This window comes from Polyergus mexicanus, unplaced genomic scaffold, assembly GCF_030449975.1.
Source record: "Polyergus mexicanus isolate NDT 795.1 unplaced genomic scaffold, iyPolMexi1.0 SCAF_1, whole genome shotgun sequence".
In the NCBI taxonomy this organism is placed as follows: domain Eukaryota; kingdom Metazoa; phylum Arthropoda; class Insecta; order Hymenoptera; family Formicidae; genus Polyergus; species Polyergus mexicanus.
The window spans coordinates 8,654,370-8,676,643 of NW_027223321.1; the positions used below are offsets into that span (position 1 = coordinate 8,654,370).

Genomic DNA, 22,274 nt, shown 5'->3' on the forward strand with positions numbered 1-22,274 from the left:
AGCAACATTTTTCTGCAAGATTGCAATATTGCAGAAACATTGCGAAATGTTGCTGCAACGTTGTTATGATATTGCAGCAACAGTAAAATGTCCGCCTACGGAAATATTGCAATATAATATTGCAGCAACATAGCAATATAATATATATGCAATAATGCTTTATGTATATTTATCGACATAATATCCTTAACGTATGAAAAAAATAATAAGAAATTAGGCCTATAAGAGTCAGGATCTAGCGTATATATAGTTTTTCTGTATTATAATAATAACGAAATTATGAAATGTAAATTTTTCAGTACACATTCGACTTCCTTCAGTGACAGAGAATATCTAAGAGAAATAAGAAAAAACTCAATTTGCAATTGCGTAAATTCACAATTTCTTTATATCCGATATATTCAGATATCCGGATGCAAAAAGATTGTGGTGAATTTACGCATACAACGAGTTTTTTCACATCTCTCTTGTCTTTATATAATCTCAAAATTTATTTATTGAAATCTGAAGTATCTTTTGCATATTAGAAAATTATTATCAAATTTTTGATTTTATATAAGAATGGAAACTATTAAAAGAATTCTTAGTCCAATGTCCGAGCCCCTGTATTATGGTCATATCATACGACTTAAATTAACAAAAATAGTTATTATATCTTTTTAATCTTACTAGCCGCTCCTTGTAAACTTTATATAATCATCATGATTAAAAATTAAACGCGGAATAGATAGCGCAACATACGCCGCTTAGTGGTAAACGAATGAACTAGCGATTATTGAATACTTTTTTTGTAATATTTTCGGAATGTTGCTGTAACATTGCTAAAGTTATATTGTAAAATAATGTCTTTGCAATATTTCTGCAACATTAAACTGCAATATGCAATATTACAATGTTGCAGCAATATTGTTGCAAGCTTCAGTGCTGCATGGGACGTTATTTGTTAAAATGAAAGTATTTTTTGAATTATGTAAAAAGTTAAACAAGTATGTGTATTAAAAAATATCTTCATCTATATTGTTAATATAAACTTTCATATCGATTAAAAATAGGATTTACAATTCAAAACTGAATAAGAATATGCACAATTATCGCTGATGCAGTTGCCCTAGAAAAGTGGAAGGTGCAAGAATAGCATGTAATCGCGAAATCAATGTTACTGGTGTTCTACATAGTGCTATTATCTACATGCTATACATCACGGAAGTAACATTAGAAAAAATCATCATTACTCTTTAAGGTATCCTAAATTGCTCGGTGAAATATTTATTGTTCTATCTAGTCATCGAAATTTTTTATAACACGTTTTCAATTCGTTACTAGCATATATTTTCAAGATAAGGAAAACTTTTTAATAGCTATGTAGAACAAATATTCGAAGAACAAAAAAAAAAGAGAGAAAAAGATTTTTAATTCACTCAAAAAATGTTTTTAAATATTTACAAAATTAACAATAAATGTATAAATTATTTCAGTACAAGATTTTATGATCATAAAATTATTATATAGTATTGAGTAAAAATTTTTCTTTCTTTGTTTTCTTATATATCAATAATCGTGCTCGCAACGCGTAAAATAATGCAATAAAATTATGTTTTTCTTTGTGCTTTGCAAACTCTTGATTAAATATACATATGTATTTCCACGTTAAAGTCGTAATATATTATTCGTTACATGGAAAAGTAGTTTAATAGATGCAAAGTACCAAAGTACTTTTCAAGAGCGGATATCCAGGGAAATACCGCATTGACGTGCAACCTGGTGGCCTGGTCCTGCCAGGTACGTATCCACACGTTCCCCCCCTATTGCTTTCCTTGTGCAATCTCGTGCGTTTGTTGACTTGGTCGTACTCACACGAACATAGTCGCATGCTCATCGTCGCACCGGCGCGCAGTTCTACCTGCGATCGATAGTCTACAAGAGAGCCGAAACGATTCCCGCCACCGCGACGATATACTGACAACGTAACGTCATAGCGAAATAATTCTCATCGCAAAATCAAATTCGCCGGCATCACAGGATCTCTCACTGCCCGCGAAAGAAAGACAAGGATACGATATCGAGGAGAGAGAAATTCATTCGATGTTTAGCGTATCTGGAGATGACAATCTTGGAATTTACATAACGTGCGAAAGATAATCGAGACAAATTACATGGCAAGGGATGGCTTCAATTAATGCGACAATAATTAAAATTGTGGTAAATAAATAATGATAAATAAATATAACCACATGCATATCTAATGCACCTATTTGCAATTTTTTGGAAAGAGATACAGATGAAAATTAGAATCGTCCTGAGATATTTCGATTTAAGAGAAACAGGTTTCGAAAAGCTGACATCAAGACAGGTATTAAATGTGTGTGTACCGGGCGACACGCGGCGAGTCATTCGAGATCAAGGTCGTCAGGACCGCAAAGTTTCGCGCGCGGCTCTGAGTAAAAACTTAATATTTAAATACGAGAAAAAGAATTTAAAAAAAAAAAAATGAAGAGATATCCCTTGAAGAGAACTGTGTCGCCTTGAAGACTTAAAGTCTTTGTCCCCAGAGCTTGGTAACAAGCGAAGAACGTACAAGGACATATTCAAAATCGGGTCTATTGAGAATTGTATTAGACGACCGATAAAATCATTATTCCAATTCGTGAATATCGTTTCATCGGAATTGGATCCCGAGAAGGTTAATTGCATACTCTACAGAGAATGCGACATTAAGGATGACCTCAGACTCTATAAGCTGTCCGAAACCATATATGTCTTATATTGATGCATAATGGAGAAAATGTGTAGTTAGCAGCGAGATTTTCGATTAAAGTAATATTCCAATAGTTACCGATCTAGGTATTATAATAATCACATGGTAAATTATTTTTTCAGATATAATTTTAAGTTTCGCATCTCTTCTCTCTAATGTAATTTATGTTATATTTTGAGGTGGTTCTAATTTAAACAAAATATATCTCATTTATTATAAAGTATTTTAAATAATTGCATAATTAAATGTTGGTTTTAAAGGAAAGCAAGTATAAATTTATTTGAAATTAAAATATTCGCAATTCGATAGCCAAAAATATCACGTGTTAGCGAGATGGGACATATACAGGGTGTCCCATTTTAAAGGACCCACTCAAATATCTCAGAAACACTGCGTTAAATCGAAAAATGTTTCAAACAAAAGTTGTGTGGCTTCAAGGGGGCCATAAGATGGTGACAATGATTTGACCTCGAAAAAACATTTGAAGGTCAACTTTAAAATCTTAAATAGAAACACCCATTTTTTATTTAGTATTCTTGTAGCTGACATCGAGAGCTTTCCAAAACACTATAATAAACTATTTTTTTATTCAGTACTTTTTGAGTTATTTTATATTTTAATCTGACATCTTTTGATATAAAAAATTAAATGTTTCGTAAAATATTTAATTTTTGATAATCTTACCGTAATACTTCTATGTACAGAATAATGAAACAAATCAATTAGTATAAAAAAAAATTGTTTTTAAGAAAATTATTTACAATGTATTTTTTTAAACAATTATTTGTTTTTTTCGGCACTAATTAATTTGTCTTATTATTCTGTACATAGAAGTATTACGGTAAAATTATCGAAAACTGAATATTTTACGAAATATTTTATTTTTTATATCAAAAGATGTCAGATTAAAATATAAAATAACTCAAAAAGTACTTAATGAAAAAAATACTTTATTATAGTATTTTGGAAAGCTCTCGATGTCAGCTACAAGAATACTAAATAAAAAATGGGTGTTTCCATTTAAGATTTTAAAGTTGACATTCACATGACCTTCAAATAATTTTCCAAGGTCAAATAATTGTCTCCATCTTATGGCCCCCTTGAAGCCACACAACTTTTGTTTGAAACATTTTTCGATTTAACGCAGTGTTTCTGAGATATTTGAGTGGGTCCTTTAAAATGGGACACCCTGTATATATATAATGGATATCAAAAGTATTATAGATTAAATATATTAAAAATGAATGTATTCAACTTAAGAATCAAATATTGAATTACTATCAATTATTTAATTTTGATCGAATGAACCAAAAATCATTCATTTTTTGCTAATTTTAGCATAAATTTTATATCCTTTTATAGAACTATAATTTATGAAAAGAGTACACATGCATATAGAAGAAAACGACACCATGCTAAAATTAATTAAATCAGATTATTGATACGGCACCATTTCAATGAATCTTACATTCCCATTTTTATCAAAAATAATAAATCAATACTCTAATTACGTGATTTAATTTTAGACTGTCTCGTGCATTAATTATAATCGCTTTTTATACAAATCGTCATTTTCAAATTTCCCGTTTATGATTGACTTATATGCCTTTTTAGTAAACTATTGCATAAATTGGTCGAGGTGTATTGTTCAAAATAATTAATAAAGATATTCACTATATACACATCACAAGGATATCTTAAAATAGAAGAGCACGTGAGATTATAGACTATGTAATTATGGAAAATTATCTTGCCCCGCGCGAGTCCGAAAATGTAGCAAAAATAGGTATACGATATTTGATCTTGCGTGATCTCGGTTTCTTTGTGGATAAGCATCCGCATACGATCAAGAAACAGTTACATTTTTGTACCGCACAGTGCACAACCACGAAACTGGTTTGTTACCGAAAACGATGAAGTAACGATGAGCAACGAGTGAGAGACTGTCTACAATCGCAGAAATAGACGCGATACGGGAGAGAAATTTTTGTGTCGTTCTGTTATAGTTGAATAAGTGAAAGTTCGCAAAAAAAAAAAAAAAAAAAAAAAAAATGACGAATTAGAGAATATCAAGAGCTATTGTATCATCGGACAAACATACATATCGCAAAAGTATGCGGTATCTTTCATGTGATTATTAAACTTGTCACATGAACTCGTTACAAATGTGATTTCTCGTGATAAACTTTTTGTTCTCAGAAAAAATCAAAGAGAAGATGGAAAATTCTCGATTTTATAAGAGCTTTTCTCTTACGTAAATACATTCCCAGAGTTCAATCGAGCGATACGATCAATAATCGTCGGTAAGGAAAATTAAAATTTAAGTTTAATACGACATACAAGGTGCTCGATTTATACCTAGAAGAATATAATGCTGCATATGTACATATATGTTACAGGTTTTTCGCGTAAAATCAGTTTTATTTTACAAAAAGCTTAACTTTTTTATAATATAAAGCGCCGAATCTCTTTGTAGGCTGCTATTTTATAAGAAAACCTAGGCTTTTTGTAAGAAAAACTAAATTTGCAAGAAATTTATAATATATACAGGGTGTCCCATTTTAAAGGACCCACTCAAATATCTCAGAAACACTGCGTTAAATCGAAAAATGTTACAAACAAAAGTTGTGTGGCTTCAAGGGGGCCATAAGATGGTGACAATGATTTGACCTTGGAAAATCATTTGAAGGTCATGTGAAGGTCAACTTTAAAATCTTAAATAGAAATCCCCATTTTTTATTTAGTATTCTTGTAGCTGACATCGAGAGCTTTCCAAAACACTATAATAGACTATTTTTTTATTCAGTACTTTTTGAGTTATTTTATATTTTAATCTGATATCTTTTGATATAAAAAATTAAATGTTTCGTAAAATACTTAGTTTTTGATAATCTTACCGTAATACTTCTATGTACAGAATAATGAGACAAATCAATTAGTATAAAAACAAAAATTGTTTTTAAGAAAATTATTTATAATGTATTTTTTTAAACAATTATTTGTTTTTTTGGCACTAATTAATTTGTCTTATTATTCTGTACATAGAAGTATTACGGTAAAATTATCGAAAACTGAATATTTTACGAAATATTTTATTTTTTATATCAAAATATGTCAGATTAAAATATAAAATAACTCAAAAAGTACTTAATGAAAAAATACTTTATTATAGTGTTTTGGAAAGCTCTCGATGTCAGCTACAAGAATACTAAATAAAAAATGGGGATTTTTATTTAAGATTTTAAAGTTGACCTTTAAATGATTTTCCAAGGTCAAATCATTATCACCATCTTATGGCCCCCTTGAAGCCACGCAACTTTTGTTTGAAACATTTTTCGATTTAACGCAGTGTTTCTGAGATATTTGAGTGGGTCCTTTAAAATGGGACACTGTATATAACACACAGATTTCTTCTTAATATATTTCTAGTCATTTTAAAAAAAAATGTATTATCTTTCTTCTTTCTAAATTTTATATGCATATATTATACATATTATATGATAGAGAAAATAAAAAAAGAACACAATGGAATAAGCATTTATATAAATTTAAAGAAAAGTAAACAGAGCATAAATGAAAGAATTGAACTAAATTAAATGTGATACAAAATCGCGAGAACTGAAGTCTTATAAAATTAATTTTGATCATCTTTTGGCAACGAATGACAGAGAAAATCATCCTGTCATTTTTTTTTTATACAGCGTTACGGAATAAAAATTATTGCCTCAAACTTCTCGAGAAATTTATGCCGTAATAAAAATCACAATTTCTCCGTTAACACTTTTGTCAAAGAAGGACACGCGAAGAGATCGCCGGGGCGTAAAGATATAACCGGCCGGATAATCTTGATAAGGAACCATTCTCGCGCGTGATCGAGGCGTAAGTAAATCTCACATGCACGCGCGCGTAAATGTCATCGATCATATCGTTTCGATACGCACGCGAGATTCAAGATTCGCGCGAGAGGAACGAGACAGGAAGCGAGATACCTGTCGGCGGTGGGCGCGTTCATACCGGAATCGATAACGGCGAGGAGGGCAGCGCGCCGTGGGGTGGCCAGGATGCAACCCCGACGACGATGATGCACGTCGCAGGTAAATGGGTCGCGCGTAAAACACGCGCGCACGCGCGTGCGTACGCCACGGCTCGGTATCGCAATTCCGACTTTTGTGAAATCGCCGAGATTTCCCGTCGACCGGTTTCTGCCGGTATCTTCTCGAGCCTTCGGTGCTCCCGCGGCTATTGCTTTGTCGTCTCTCTCTCTCTCTCTCTCTCTCTCTCTCTCTCTCTCTCTCTCTCTCTGCATCTATCGGAATTGCTACTTATCTCGCAACTCACCTGCGTACACCTGTGCGCCTGACAGCGCTGTTCTCCGGAAGCGGCGTCGAAAATCCACGGGCGCGAAAAGCGATCCGGTCCGTGACACACTCGCGGCCTCGATTAAATCGCGTGCGTGAGAAAGGGGGAGGTGAGGAGGGGAGGTGCGATAGATGGGGAACAATAATGACAAGGGTAAAAGAAGAAAAATGGGAAGAGGAACGAGAAAGAGCGACGCGCGGAAGAAGGAAATGGAACCGAGAGCGAGAGGGATATACAACGGCGAAGAAAGAGACAAGATCTCGTATCGCGTGGGCGAAATGAGCGGGACAGAGTTTGTCTCGCGAAGAACGAACGTCTTCTAATCTAAGACGATTGCGAATCTCTCGTGTCACGGGGATAAAGGTGCGACGAGAGCCCGAGGAGAGCACACGGCACGCGCGCGGCTCTCTATCACGGCGGCATTTTCACTGAGGAAACGTCGGCGAGGAACGAGAGAGAGAGCTCTTTGCGGCGAGACCCCCCCCTCCCCCCCTCCTGAGTCGACGGAACCCCGTTTTCGTAAACGCTCACAGACTCTGCGCGTATCGGGAACGACCGTAGCGGGGTACGCATGCGCCTCCATTCACGATGGGTGCACGCGGGCGCGCCGTCTCTTATCAGCGGCGAGCGTCACGTCGGTGCGGGGGCGCATTTAATCCCCCTCTACCACTTTCTTGCACGTGAAAGAGAGAGACGTGGAGTTTTGAAGGTATTTAAAGAAAGGAGAACGCGAGCGAAACAGGAGCGGAGCCGGTTTCTGAAATACCCTAGGTTATAAAATGTTAATTAACACGTATGAGAACAATATAAAATAAATTAAGATCGATTAATTTCATCAGAAAGATATATATATATATATATATATATATATATATATATATATATATATATATATACTGGGTGGCTCATTTTAATTCATCCAGTCGAATATCTCAAAAACCAAGCCCGGAAGAGAAAAATGTTTCAGACAAAAGTTGTTTGGTTTTGAGGGGGCCATAAGATGGTGACAATGATTTGACCTTGGAAAATGATTTGAAGGTCATGTGAAGGTCAACTTTAAAATCTTAAATAGAAACCCTCATTTTTTATTTAGTATTCTTGTCTGACCTCGAAAGCTTTCCAAAACACTATAATAAACTATTTTTTTATTCAGTACTTTTTGAGTTATTTTATATTTTAATCTGACATATTTTGATATAAAAAATTAAATATCTCGTAAGATATTTAGTTTTTGATAATCTTACCGTAATACTTCTATGTACAGAATAATGAGACAAATCAATTAGTATAAAAAAAAAATTGTTTTTAAGAAAATTATTTACAATGTATTTTTTAAAACAATTATTTATTTTTTTTGGCACTAATTAATTTATCTCATTATTCTGTACATAAAAGTATTACGGTAAAATTATCGAAAACTGAATATTTTACAAAATATTTTATTTTTTATATCAAAATATGTCAGATTAAAATATAAAATAACTCAAAAAGTACTTAATGAAAAAATACTTTATTATAGTTTTTTGGAAAGCTCTCGAGGTCAGCTACAAGAATACTAAATAAAAAACAGGGGTTTCTATTTAAGATTTTAAAGTTGACCTTCACATGACCTTCAAATGATTTTCCAAGGTCAAATCATTGTCACCATCTTATGGCCCTTTCGAAACCAAACAACTTTTGTCTGAAACATTTTTCTCTTCCGGGTTTTCTTGGTTTTTGAGATATTCGACTGGATGGATTAAAATGGGCCACCCAGTATATATGTTTGAAAATATTTTAAGGAGGAATGTAAATGAAACATTGTTAATTCAGTTTATAAAGAGATGTTAATTCTTATACAGACAAATTTTTTTTGAACAATATTAAGCTTAAATGTCAAGAATCCATTTTTTCAATTTGTTTGCTATATTTTTAGCGTGTAAAAAAATATATATATAGGAATGAAAGTAAAGATGTGAAAGAAATTGGCCATTTAGTCGACAATAAAAGTTCCAATCAAACAATTCAACATTTAACATAGATGATTTTATTTTTATTTTTTTAAATTTATAGACCTTTTTTTTTTAAATTTTGTAAATTATATTTTTCTCTTAAAATATCCAATATAAAATAATTAGTAAAATTAAATGTCATACTTAATCTTTTCTACCATAAATATAAGTAAGAATTAAACTAATATATATCATAAAAGGAAAGAAAGAGAAAGAGAGCTGAGATATTACAGATATAAATATATAATATGTGCTTCTTTATATTATACTGCCATTTCTTTTTAAGGAAAAATATTACAAATCTTCTCTTATCAGTTTACTCTACTCTCGAGAAGTGGATCTAGCCACGGCTATTTGATTCTCTTATCTTTATACGTTGACTGTAGGAGAAAATGTTAGAATTTTGGTGCAACGGAGAGAGAAAGAATTAGAAGAGGAAATGTTTATAAAGTTGCCGTAGGTGCAGATTTTAAGCTCGCTAGATATGTTTACCGTAAAATTTCTTCTCTCTCGCAAACAACGCAAACAATTTATAAAGAATTTATTAAATTTTGGAAAAAAGTAATTTTAGAATTTTGGAAAAAAGTATCTCGTTATTATACATACATAATCGCGAATAAAATAGTTTATTTATTAATTTTGCATATATTATGGATTACACTCTCGATAAATATATTGTAAATTATCTCAGCCAAATTATCTTCATCGTTTCCGCTTATGTATTTAAAAACGCAACGGATGCTTAGCGAAAATAGATTTAGTCTTTAAATCGGATCTGGCACAGGAATTTTCGGCATACGACCTTCCATCATATCGCTCAGTAGTACACTGATCTCCTGAAAGAAAATGACCTATTTAGTTTACGTTTAAAATTAATGCCAATTTTCTAATTATCTCTCTCTTAAATGAACAAATATATTAATTTAATTATTAAGCAAACATGATTGATAAGATATATACCTCTTCCCGCTGTATTCTTAGTCTATCGATAATGGGCTCGTTAAAGTTAGGATCATTGCTGGGGTCCTCTAAAGCACTTTCGTCGCTCTTCGATATTTGTGGTATGCGGGATATATAAATCTGTTTGATAGTGTCTAAAATTGCCGATGGTCTCGTTTGAGGAAATTGCAAATCAATTCGTCCGAAGGAATCCGCGCCCACCGGTATCATTAATGGCTTCTCATAATCCGTGCACTTTTCCTCCCTTGCGATTTATTCAATTTAAACGAACAATAAACGTTAAAATTCGCTAGGAAGCGCATATTATTTATAAGTATCAAAGACTTACGTAAATGAAGATCCGAATCCGTAGTGAGATAATAGATCTTTAAGTCGTCGCACGAGAAATTTATCTTTAGACGAATAATAATAAAGACTTGCACCCAGATTATGAGCTATCGCTCTCAATATCTTGCCAATAAATTCTTTTTTATCCGAATCAAATTCCTGTTGCAATGATTAACACAGAATGAAATGAACAAATTTAAAATATCATAAATTTGTTTAAATATAAAAAAAGAAAAAAGAATTACGAGATGTATGCTCCACTTTCATTGAAGAGATTTAGAATTTATTGAAAAATTAGCTTTAATAACTTATATGTATACACGTTCTTGAAATTAATCAAAAAACTTAAATTTTCCATATTAATTAATTGTATAGCGATTGTGGTATTTTAGAATTAATAGCATTTTTTCGATTTTGTCTATTACATTATCTGTGATAAAAAGAAAATATGCGATTTTTAATATAAAAATCTAATGTTAGAGCTAGTAGATATTGAATCTAGAACAAAAAAAGAAATATATATATATATATATACAGGGTGTCCCATTTTAATCTTCTCAGGCAAATATCTCAAAAACCAAGCCTGGAAGAGGAAAATGTTTCAGACAAAAGTTATTTGGTTTCGAAGGGGCCATAAGATGGTACCATTGATTTGACCTTGGAAAATCATTTGAAGGTCAACTTTAAAATCTTAAATGGAAACCCCCATTTTTTATTTAGTATTCTTGTAGCTGACATCGAGAATTTTCCAAAACACTATAATAAAGTATTTTTTTATTAAGTACTTGTTGAGTTATTTTATATTTTAATCTGACATATTTTGATATAAAAAATAAAATATTTCGTAAAATATTTAGTTTTTGATAATCTTACCGTAATACTTTTATGTACAGAATAATGAGACAAATTAATTAGTGCCAAAAAAAACAAATAATTGTTTAAAAAGATACATTGTAAATAATTTTCTTAAAAACAATTTTTTTTCTATACTAATTGATTTGTCTCATTATTCTGTATAGAAGTATAGAAGTATTACGGTAAAATTATCGAAAACTGAATATTTTACGAATTATTTTATTTTTTATATCAAAATATGGCAGATTAAAATATAAAATAACTCAAAAAGTATTTAATGAAAAAATACTTTATTATAGTGTTTTGGAAAGCTCTCGATGTCAGCTACAAGAATACTAAATAAAAAATGGGGGTTTCTATTTAAGATTTTAAAGTTGACCTTTACATGACCTTCAAATAATTTTCCAAGGTCAAATCATTGTCACCATCTTATGGCCCCTTTGAAGCCACACAACTTTTGTTTGAAACATTTTTCGATTTAACGCAGTGTTTCTGAGATATTTGAGTGGGTCCTTTAAAATGGGACACCCTGTATATATATATATATATATATATATATATATATATATATATATATATATATATAATATACCTTGAATTCATCGTATCGTCCACCTAAGATACACATTTGCATCGGGAACGGATCAATTCCGCGTTCTATATCTTTTTTCATATTTGCTATTCTCCTTTCCCGTAATTTTTGAATGGTATCGGAATCATAACTCATTTTCAAACCGCTTCGTAATACAGAAAGGGTTTCCTCGAAGGAAGTCCATAATTCTTCTGGTCGCGATAAATCTAGCATTATCAATATCACAGTATGATGAGGAGAATGTGTTAATGTAGATCCGGTCATTGCGACAGATACTAAAGAAGAAGCCAAGTGACCCACTTCCCACACGTGCACTATATTTTTCACCTGCATACACGGGCATACATGCACACATACATATAGTGTAACATATTATTTATAAATTTAAGAATTTAATAATGGATTAGCAAGAATTTTAATAAAACTAATATAAAGTTTTAATTATAAGTATATTGCAATGGCTGTTAACTAATTGTTATGTAAATAAATTAATTTTGTAAAATTTATGTATGCGTGTGTGTGTGCGTGTAATTAGAAAAGTGAGAGAAAGATAAATGAATGTAATTGGCACGTGTATCACTTACTAAACTTTTCACAGTTTTGCGACCAAATGAATAATCCATTGCTATAGTCGGTTTTGGTCTTTCGTCTTTTTCAAGAAATCGATATACCATCGTCGTTTTACCCTAGAAACGCAACTAAAAATGCAAAATACGTCGCGACACAATATACTTCCCTTATTTTATCACTTACAATTCCTTTACTGCCAAGGATAATAATGGATCGTTCGTGAGTTTCATTTGGATCAGTCTTGCGTCTGTTTTCTTCCTCTATAGCGAGCCGTAATGCAGTTTCCCGCATAGATTCCTCACTATAAAATCAACTTTACTATAAGTTATTCTATGTCAAAAATATATATGATAACAAGTATAATAGGTAGTAGGAGTATCGTAAGTTATATATCTATTAAGTTGTATATATTTGTACTAAAGGATCATGTATAGATCTTTTTTCCGAATCTACTATTTGTAAATTAATATTGTAAAATTACTGATGTGTTAAATGAAAAAACATTTTTATAAAGATTTTCTCAGATTAATGGTTTGATATAATCATTTAATTTAATAATATATTATAATAATACATGTTTCTTTAATATATATAATACAAAAAAGGGCTAACGAATTAAATATATACAGAATAAATTAATCACCGATTTTCTGCTGACATTGTTTTTAAAACAGTGAAGAATGATACTACAAATTGTAGTTGTATTCGCACAATTCCGTGTTTCTTTAGGTTATGGACATGTTTTACTTTTTGTTACTATAGAGACAGAGGTGAACGATCATTTGATGTATCATTCTTGCATGATGTCAATTTGCATTTATATTATTGCAGAGATATATGAATGATCGGTACGCAATATACAGGGTGTCCCATTTTAAAGGACCCACTCAAATATCTCAGAAACACGCGTTAAATCGAAAAATGTTTCAAACAAAAGTTGTGTGGCTTCAAGGGGGCCATAAGATGGTGACAATTATTTGACCTTGAAAAATCATTTGAAGGTCATGTGAAGGTCAACTTTAAAATCTTAAATGGAAACTCCCATTTTTTATTTAGTATTCTTGTAGCTGACATCGAGAGCTTTCCAAAACACTATAATAAAGTACTTTTTTATTAAGTACTTTTTGAGTTATTTTATATTTTAATCTGACATATTTTGATATAAAAAATTAAATATTTCGTAAAATATTCAGTTTTCGATAATTTTACCGTAATATTTCTAAGTACAGAATAATAAGACAAATTAATTAGTGCCAAAAAAAACAATTAATTGTTTAAAAAAATACATTGTAAATAATATTTTTTAAAACAATTTTTTTTTATACTAATTGATTTGTCTCATTATTCTGTACATAGAAGTATTACGGTAAGATTATCAAAAACTAAATATTTTACGAGATATTTAATTTTTTATATCAAAATATGTCAGATTAAAATATAAAATAACTCAAAAAGTACTGAATAAAAAAATAGTTTATTATAGTGTTTTGGAAAGCTCTCGAGGCAAGCTACAAGAATACTAAATAAAAAATGAGGATTTCCATTTAAGATTTTAAAGTTAACCTTCATATGACCTTCAAATGATTTTCCAAGGTCAAATCTTTTGGCCCCTTTGAAGCCACACAACTTTTGTTTGAAACATTTTTTGATTTAACGCAGTGTTTCTGAGATATTTGAGTGGGTCCTTTAAAATGGGACACTGTATGTATATAGTGCAATAGAGCACAGTATTCGATGTAGCTGTTTAGAAATGATAAATCATTATTAATTTCTATATTATTTGACATTCCTTACTGTCCAGTCTTGATTTACAGAGTTTAATAGGCATTAAAATTCGTTTACATTTAAATAAATAATATATGTTATATTATTCTATCTTTCAACTGTCACAGTGTTATTAATCCTTTGATGTTCATAATACATTATGCAAGAGAGAGTACAAGGTATAATAATTTACATCTACGTTTAATCGCTTTTCTACGTAACGACTCATTCGTATGCGCGATGATCTAACGCGAGGTCATCAGTCTTGGTAAAGAAATATCCATGAGGAGATATCTTTTATGGTAATCAACTCTGATTACTTTCATTTAAGTTTGATTTTTCCATGATGAAGAATATGTTTTCAGAGTTTTACAATATATTCATTTCCGCTGGATTATAACGCATAGTCCTCTAAATTTGTAAATCTGTTATGAATTAAATCGATTACCTTTTATATACCTTCTTTGCGTACCTTCTTTATGTACAGCTTTTAGACTAGAAGTCAGGAATGTAATGCACATTACAATTTGCAATAAAACTCTCAACATCTTTTAAACCAAATACAAATTCGAAAGTGCGTTTTTTGGAATATTAGACGAAAATTTTTCATAATTATAAACACATCGTCTTTCATAAGTATTGTAGTAAATATTTGTTATGTAAGAATTGCGATATTACAAATTATGAAGAATATTAATGTTAAATGATATAAGCAGTTTTTCTGAAGAATTAAAAATGACGAGCACGCATCTTTTGTATATATATATATTTTTTTTTTAAGCGCGCACCATACATTTTATTTTTATAACGTATTGATTATAATTAGTGCAAGATTTACATAATAAACATATAACGATTAAAACAGTCATATTCATCTTGTTTTTATTTTTTTTTTAATTTTAATTTAATTTAAATTTTTTTTTTTTAATTTTAATTTGATTTCTATATACATTATATGCTGTACAATTTGTTTCAATTTAATTATTGTTGAAATTCTTGTTACGAGAAAATATCTTTTAAGAAAACGTCTAATTTTGGAAATATAAGCTGCGGGCATACTAAATACAATACATACAAAAAAACTTACAAATCGCTATGCTTCGTTTTGTTAAACATCGTAATACATCGAAATGCTTGTAAAGAATAATATTAAATTGCATGAAAATAAATACTGTTTCTCTCTGCCTTCTTTTTTCGTCCACGACCACATATATATTTGTTCCAGAAAATAAAATTTCTATGGATATATATGTCTACGATAGTGTGTATATGTGTATATATATATATATATATATATATATATATATATATATTATAGTAATTTCTTGAACACTATGGTCGATAAAAATATTTGGGAGAGACGTATGACTCGATTATGCGACGTAATCACAAAATTATAATATTAAATATGAAAACAGTGAACGTATGATGTAAGTTGCTCGTTAAAAAAGAAATTATACTGTCGGGATTATAATAGGAAATAAGTTATGATTATATCATCTGTGTGTGAAAAATTCACTTTTTAATATTAAATGTCCTATTTTATAGAAACATTATGTTTGTTGTTCTCCTTACATCAAACTAATGAAACTGTATCGCGTTTTGTCAGCACATGTATATATCATGATATTTAGCATCAATGAAGTATTCACGATTTTACGAATCATAAATTCAATGCAAGTAATACTTGTTTTATAAAATCTGTCAGGCAATCGGTGAACATCGATAATGTGTGTTTCATGTTTTTTCAGATATAACGAATGATACAAGGAAGACAAATGTGTGTCACAGAGATTAGTCACCTTTTTCTATAATATTTCATTGCTTCTATAATGCAGTATATCACACGCTCTGCATGTTATCTAGTCCATATGTCACTCATCCAATTATCGTTTAACTCTTCGCTCGGTAGAACTTTTAATTTTCTCAAGGCTTCGAGATAAAATGTGAGTTCCGACGTGACCACGCCATGCTGCGGGCCACCATTGTTTACTATATTCATTTTAACCAGTTGCTCCCTAAGTTTCTCCTTGAATGATGAATTTACCTTGCGGTAAAGAGATTGTACTTCGACAGTAGGCAAAATTCCAGAGACGGCTTCATGAAGTTTCATTAGATAACTATGTGAGCAAAAAAGATATATACATTTTAGAAGAAGCATATATATATATAAAATCATATAATCGAATATATTGAGACATTTACCTAGAAATATTTCTGAAAGATTTGGATGGCACTGGAGGTCTTGCTGTCCATTTGGATATTTGTCCGCCCAGCAAATTGTCTACGATAGTGAGAATTTTTCCTTCAATCTCACGTACATGCGCGCGTATGTCCCTTTCAACGCTATCTAATAAAGCCACCCCTCCACTTATACCGGATGTGCCAAATCCTCGACTAGGATTTTGTTCTGTGAGTTCTGTATATTAAAATATGTATTGAGGATAGATATTCTCTCTCTTTCTCTCTCTCTCTCTCTCGTGTATCTATTTGATGCTGCTTTTGATTTGATATAAGAATATTTTATATATTTTATATATTAAATACGACGTGGATTTACCTTGGAAATGCGTCTTGACAAAGGGCATGAACCACAATATAAGCTTGAGACTTCGCGCCGCCAATACGAGTATCGTACTTGTAATCGTTTTTAAGCCTGCGACGTGCATTGCGCCAGCACCTAGAACTAGTTGACAGCATCGAGAATTATAATGTCTTAATAATTCGGCTAATTGTCTCCCTATGGTACCAGATAAGGCGACCAATTCACTACCGGTCCTAAAAAGAGATCGTACGTTATATTATGGAATGTTTACGAACTGACACTGTCTTTACCTGCAGTATTCGTGTATCATCTGTATAAGCATCAAGACAGTACCAACAACGGCGAATTTCTCATCGCCGACCATGATAAAATTTTCTACCCTCTCATTTCTCGTGCCATCCTCGCGCGTAAATATTTTAAGCGGAAAGCATTTATTCTCGTATACATATGTCACTAGCGATTGAAATTCTAACGGCACGTCAGCTTGTTTCCACCTTTCGGATTCTAATAGTAGCGTTAATTTAGTTTTACGTTCATTATGAAAGCGTTGTACAAACTTACTCGCTTGTGCCTGTAAAAAAAGATCATACGGAAGAGTTAGTTTACCTGACAGACTTTAAAGTCAATTTTGTACGAATACTATGACGTGTGACGTATACTTAAATAATAATTACCTTAAATGCCGATCGTAATGCAGTACACTGTTTGCCACAAAGTTTCTCGCAAGCGTGCGTGAATTCTTCAACGATATTGGCCAATTGACAAACCTGAGCTGTCGTTGCTTTCTCACTCAACCAAGAACCCTTATCATTCCACGTTTGACATTCTTTATTCTCCTCTAATTTATTCTGTGAGTTATCAGCGATAATCTTGTCGTTGTGAACTTTATCCTTCTCGTTTGTTCCCGCCGAAAGTAGATTGCCCATTCGCTCGTGGCAATAATCACATACAGAGGTAATCATATCAGTGAGCTTATTAATTACTCGCGTATGCTCTTCTTGAGTGAGTAATCGATCAAGTACTGATTCATCAAATGAGCCGTCGCATAAACGTTCGGCTGACAAATCCGCTGTGTCTCTCATCACATCATGAACTGCCTAATAAAAATATTCACACTATTTTTATATATATATATATATATATAAAATGCACTAATTACTTTCTACTTTAAAAAAAAGTAATGTTCGTCACAATCTCGAGATCGCAATATTTGGTGTTGTTTAATTTTCATATTTATATATTTCACAGCATAAGAGAAAATGTAAGAGAAACAAAATCTCGTATTTAAAATTAATTTTAAAAATTTCTTTGATGTTATGAATAATGTAACGTCAAAAATAAAGTGATGAGCATACGAGTTACGTCCTTTCCAGATTGTATATACCTTAACTCGTAATAGAAGCGATGTAAAAGATTGTACAGTATTGTGGAGCAAAGTTAATCTTTCCGTCAAAGAGAGACCCCCGACTTCGAGAGCTGCCGCTTGCTGATCGCTACAACAGTCGCTAGCTGCCAGTGCCTCTATCACCCGTTGCTTCGTCAAGGCTCTTACAGTGGTCACAGCTTCCTCTTTGTACGTATCCACAAATTGAAAATGTTTCTGACGTAGTAGACCAGAAATGATGGAAACCAGTTTATCCTGTTCGTTGAGTACGTACAAATGATCTCACTGGGAAGAGATGTATGAAGGTTTGTTTGCTACGAACTAAGGATAGAAAGTGATGCGAAAAATTGTGAAAGTACTTACACCATCTAAAACGGTATTCTCGCCACCCAATGGTCTATTGAGATCCGCAGTCGCGTATCTTTGAAATTCAGTCGACAGCATCTTATCCACGAGTTTCTCCATTTCAGTTAATTGAGAACTTAAATGTCTAAATCAAATAAAAATACAACGATTACGTATGTAACGTGTTGATAATTCATCAATTATTCGTTAAAGAAGATTACGCGGACGTATAATAGATAATGAAAAATAATTCAGAGTTTCTGGATGTTTACCTAAAGCTATGTATTCCGTTTAATTCCTGCAAGAGAATTTCTTGCGTCGTGGAAATAAGGTCTAACGCCGCAACGTAATCTGGAGTGGATAGCAGTAACTGTATCATGGGTTGGCTTTGATGCACGGTTGCCATAAGTTTTAATTTCTCTTGTACCAATAATCTGTTAGATCTAGCACGTTCTAGGCTAAATAAAAAGAACAAGAAAATATTATACAAAATATTTACATTGATGCAATTAAATATATTATTGCTAATGGTTTTTCAAAATAAATGATTCATTTGCTGTGCATATACTCACCGTAAAATTTCTAGAGAATTCTTGACTAGATACTTATCGACTTGATGAATATTCTTCCTGAGGGCTTTCAGAACCGTAATGGTTTGAGTGAGCTGTTCCATAAGCGCGTCATGAGATGTCATTGCATGAAAAAAGGCTTGAGATTTCGACGCGACTTGCTCTGCTATCCGGACTTCCACAATATCCAGATAATGACTAAGCTATTACAGAATATTGCATGTAATTCGGATTATTGAAATCTTGGTAATTAATTTTCGTGCATGTATTTATGAAATTATTATTTCTATAATCAGACAAAATATTTAATTTAGTCTGTTCTTCTTTCGTTCATAAGCATACCTTTTCTTGCATTTGCTTTACGTGCAAAACAATATTACATTCTTCGATTAAAAGACCGTTTTTCGCAAACGGGAACACAACATCAAAATTATCTTTTTGTGAAAGATCTAAATTCGGTACTAAGAAGATCTTTGGAATACTAGCTAAATCAAATTGCAGCCGATCTGAAGTAAAAGAAAAATATATATTATATTTCCTACAATATTAAAGAAAAATTATATTTTGTAAAACAATAGAGGAAAATCAGATAAGTATAAGTTTGCATGACTGATCATTATATAAATCGAGATATATAATACAAAATTAAATTTAATATTGAAGCTTAAAAGATTTCGGCGAATTAAACTTGTATGTAATTGCATAAAAGAAAACTAATCTTTCCCTAATTGAATTTAAAAAAATTTTATTTTTTAATAGAAAGATATAACAATCTTTATAATAAAATTTAAATATTATTTATTATGAAAAAATAAAAACGCATCGCACTAGGAGAAATAAAAGATTTTAACTCTCCGTTTATGAGAAACAGGATTTTAACTTATTTCTTGCAAAAGATTAATTTACTCTCTTATAATTAATTTCAAAATATATCTCTATTAGTCTTTTTCTTGAATATATCTTCTATGTACAATACATGAAACATTAAAGATCCGTACCCAATGATTTCACCTTCCTAAGATTTGGAAAATTTTGGAGTAATTCATTCGGAGTAGCCGGCTTATTTGCGCTCGAGTTCATACGCGAATGTTTTCGATATCTCTGAAAGAATAAATATAAATGTAGATTTCTCTATTGTTCATACACCGAATGAAAACATATTGGAACTTATTAGACATAATATTCATCAAAGAAACTGTAAGTATTTATTACCCTTGCAATTTTTTTTAAATATGTCTCAAAATGTTGCATTGTGATCTCAGGAAGGTAAGGACTCTTTGGAATGTCCACTTTTTCCACAAATCCATCTCCCCAGGTACGAGTTAAAAGATTACTCTGCTTTCCCTTGAACGGATCGTTTAGGACAGCAGGTAAATTTTGCGCAGCCGAATAGACGGTCCATGACGAGCCACTCTCGGATAACTGGCCGTTACTTTTTCGTTGCTGTTGCATAACTGCGTGCTTAGTGGCGTGTGCTATATAATCTTTATCAGAGACACCTTCCACAGGAAGACTAGTGCACACCTCATTATAGCCATAGAGACACACGAAGGATCCACCTTCTCTGGAACAATGTTGATCTCTCAGGTGTCTAGAAGAAGTTGCAAAATAATGCATCGTCATATATTAATAAATATAATTAAGACGGTAGGTGTATTTTTTCAAATACTGTTAAAGTCATGCGCGAATGCGTTTTCAGTCATTACATCGAAAGCCTATACAATTTTGAAATGTAACTTTAAATTGTTGTATTATGAAAAAAAAAAAAAAAAAAACTCGCGAAATGTATCGTCGTTTTAGCAAAACGGAGCATCGTGACTGACAGACGTTAGACAGATGGACCCACCTAACGAAGTCTTGAATTTGCTTGAATGTCTGGTTGGTGCAATGCTCGCATACGAAGATCATAGGCACCGAGTCGGATTCTCTCGCGATTTTTGCCATTGCCCGTATGGTCACTTCAGCTCACCATCGTGATGTCGAGAGGCGCGTTTTGGAGCACTGCTCAGCCGAAGAGATTCTCAATTCTCACACGCACGAGAACAGCGCGTACACGTCCCCACTTACGAATACACATGTTTTACGATACGTACACGTTGGCCAACTCAAAAACGAGACAGCCGGCTCGGCGAAGGTCACTAACAATATTCTCTTCACATGTGACCTCTCTCTCTCTCTCTCTCTGTCAACCTCTCTTTCGATAAAATTTTATTATTCGTAAACAGAGTATTCAAATCATGTTAATAAGTATGCGTCATTGTTTTCAATACGCCGCGCATTTCTGATGACTCATAATTTGTCGGAGCACGAATTATTCTTTCGAGGTGTTCACGTTGTGAACACGCGTCCCTAGCGTCACGCGCAAGACTGAATCGAACCAAAACGTACCGTTACAGCCTTCACAGATGGCGTGTTGGTGAATGGAAGAACTTGCTGTCATTTTCCCCTCCTATGTTATTTCGATTTTCCTTGCCTACAGGTCGTCGCAAAAGACGTTGACCTCTTTGGGATATATCAGCTCCATTTCGCAGATTACACAATTATTGTATCTGCAATCGCTAACAATAAATAAGCTCGTATACGATCTCTAATTCGATGATTTAATATACTGTATATTTTACAAATTGTAGCATACAATGTAGTTCATTCAACAATAATGCATATAAATATTCATATTTTTTCAAACGCTGAAGCAAAAGCAAATATTGAACGATTATTCATTCCTGCAAAAAAATATATATATATACAATATATAAAATTGACATTTTTATAACAAAAATAAATAGCAACTTTAATTTTTTTAGACTATCTTTAGGGATCGTTAATTTCAAAAAGTAAATTTTTGATTTTATTTATATTTTAACAATTTAAGTTATATAACATTAAGTTATGTACTATCATTTTTTAATTCTTATTTTTTGCGTGAATTTTTTTATAACAAAAAATTTGTTTTTTTTTATTAATATTTATTATATTTTATATAATCAACTAAATCATTGCACTTAATATCGTTCTTGATTTTGTATCTGGATCTGTATCGATTCCTCTCTACTGAGGGTATTGATTCATCCCACTTCTGAAGCTGAATATGCAATAAACGATAAAAGACAAACGTATATAATAATAAAAATAATAAGATCTATATATAGACGTATATACAGGATGTCCCATTTTAATCTCCTCAGGCAAATATCTCAAAAACCAAGCCCGGAAGAGAAAAATGTTTTAGACAAAAGTTGTTTGGTTTCGAGGGGGCCA

At 31.9% G+C, this 22,274-nt stretch overlaps 3 protein-coding genes across 4 annotated transcripts in view; all 3 read right to left on the minus strand.

Annotated features, from left to right (window-relative positions):
• Positions 1-7,595, minus strand: part of Numb (NUMB endocytic adaptor protein) — a 76,732-nt gene extending 69,137 nt beyond the window's left edge. The window contains exon 1 of the mRNA XM_070296799.1: positions 7,094-7,595. The gene's annotated coding sequence lies outside the window, so the exon portion shown is untranslated. The remainder of the gene's footprint in view (positions 1-7,093) is intronic.
• Positions 7,596-9,231: 1,636 nt separating this feature from the next.
• LOC138933809 (cytoplasmic dynein 2 light intermediate chain 1) lies at positions 9,232-12,700 on the minus strand. Its single transcript, XM_070296819.1, has 6 exons — positions 12,593-12,700; positions 12,424-12,525; positions 11,840-12,166; positions 10,394-10,551; positions 10,066-10,309; positions 9,232-9,941 (listed from the first exon to the last, which is right to left on the minus strand). Exons 1-6 carry the CDS (start codon positions 12,698-12,700, stop codon positions 9,870-9,872), a joined length of 1,011 nt encoding a protein of 336 aa, XP_070152920.1. The 3' UTR covers positions 9,232-9,869.
• Scat (VPS54 subunit of GARP complex scat) lies at positions 12,624-21,360 on the minus strand. 2 transcript variants are annotated; one of them, XR_011447040.1, is made up of 14 exons: positions 20,863-21,360; positions 20,229-20,607; positions 20,015-20,117; positions 19,359-19,522; positions 19,020-19,219; positions 18,720-18,905; positions 18,466-18,592; positions 18,103-18,357; positions 17,393-17,815; positions 17,009-17,289; positions 16,734-16,951; positions 16,379-16,592; positions 15,976-16,293; positions 12,624-12,710 (listed from the first exon to the last, which is right to left on the minus strand). XR_011447040.1 is itself a non-coding variant. In XM_070296805.1 (13 exons), the coding sequence occupies exons 1-13, from the start codon at positions 20,958-20,960 to the stop codon at positions 16,032-16,034; spliced, it is 2,910 nt and encodes a 969-aa protein (XP_070152906.1). In that variant the 5' UTR covers positions 20,961-21,360; the 3' UTR covers positions 15,120-16,031. The 2 variants fall into 2 exon arrangements, 1 of the variants encoding a protein (XP_070152906.1); XM_070296805.1 differs by lacking the exon at positions 12,624-12,710 and having other exon boundaries at positions 15,120-16,293.
• Positions 21,361-22,274: the final 914 nt, after the last annotated feature.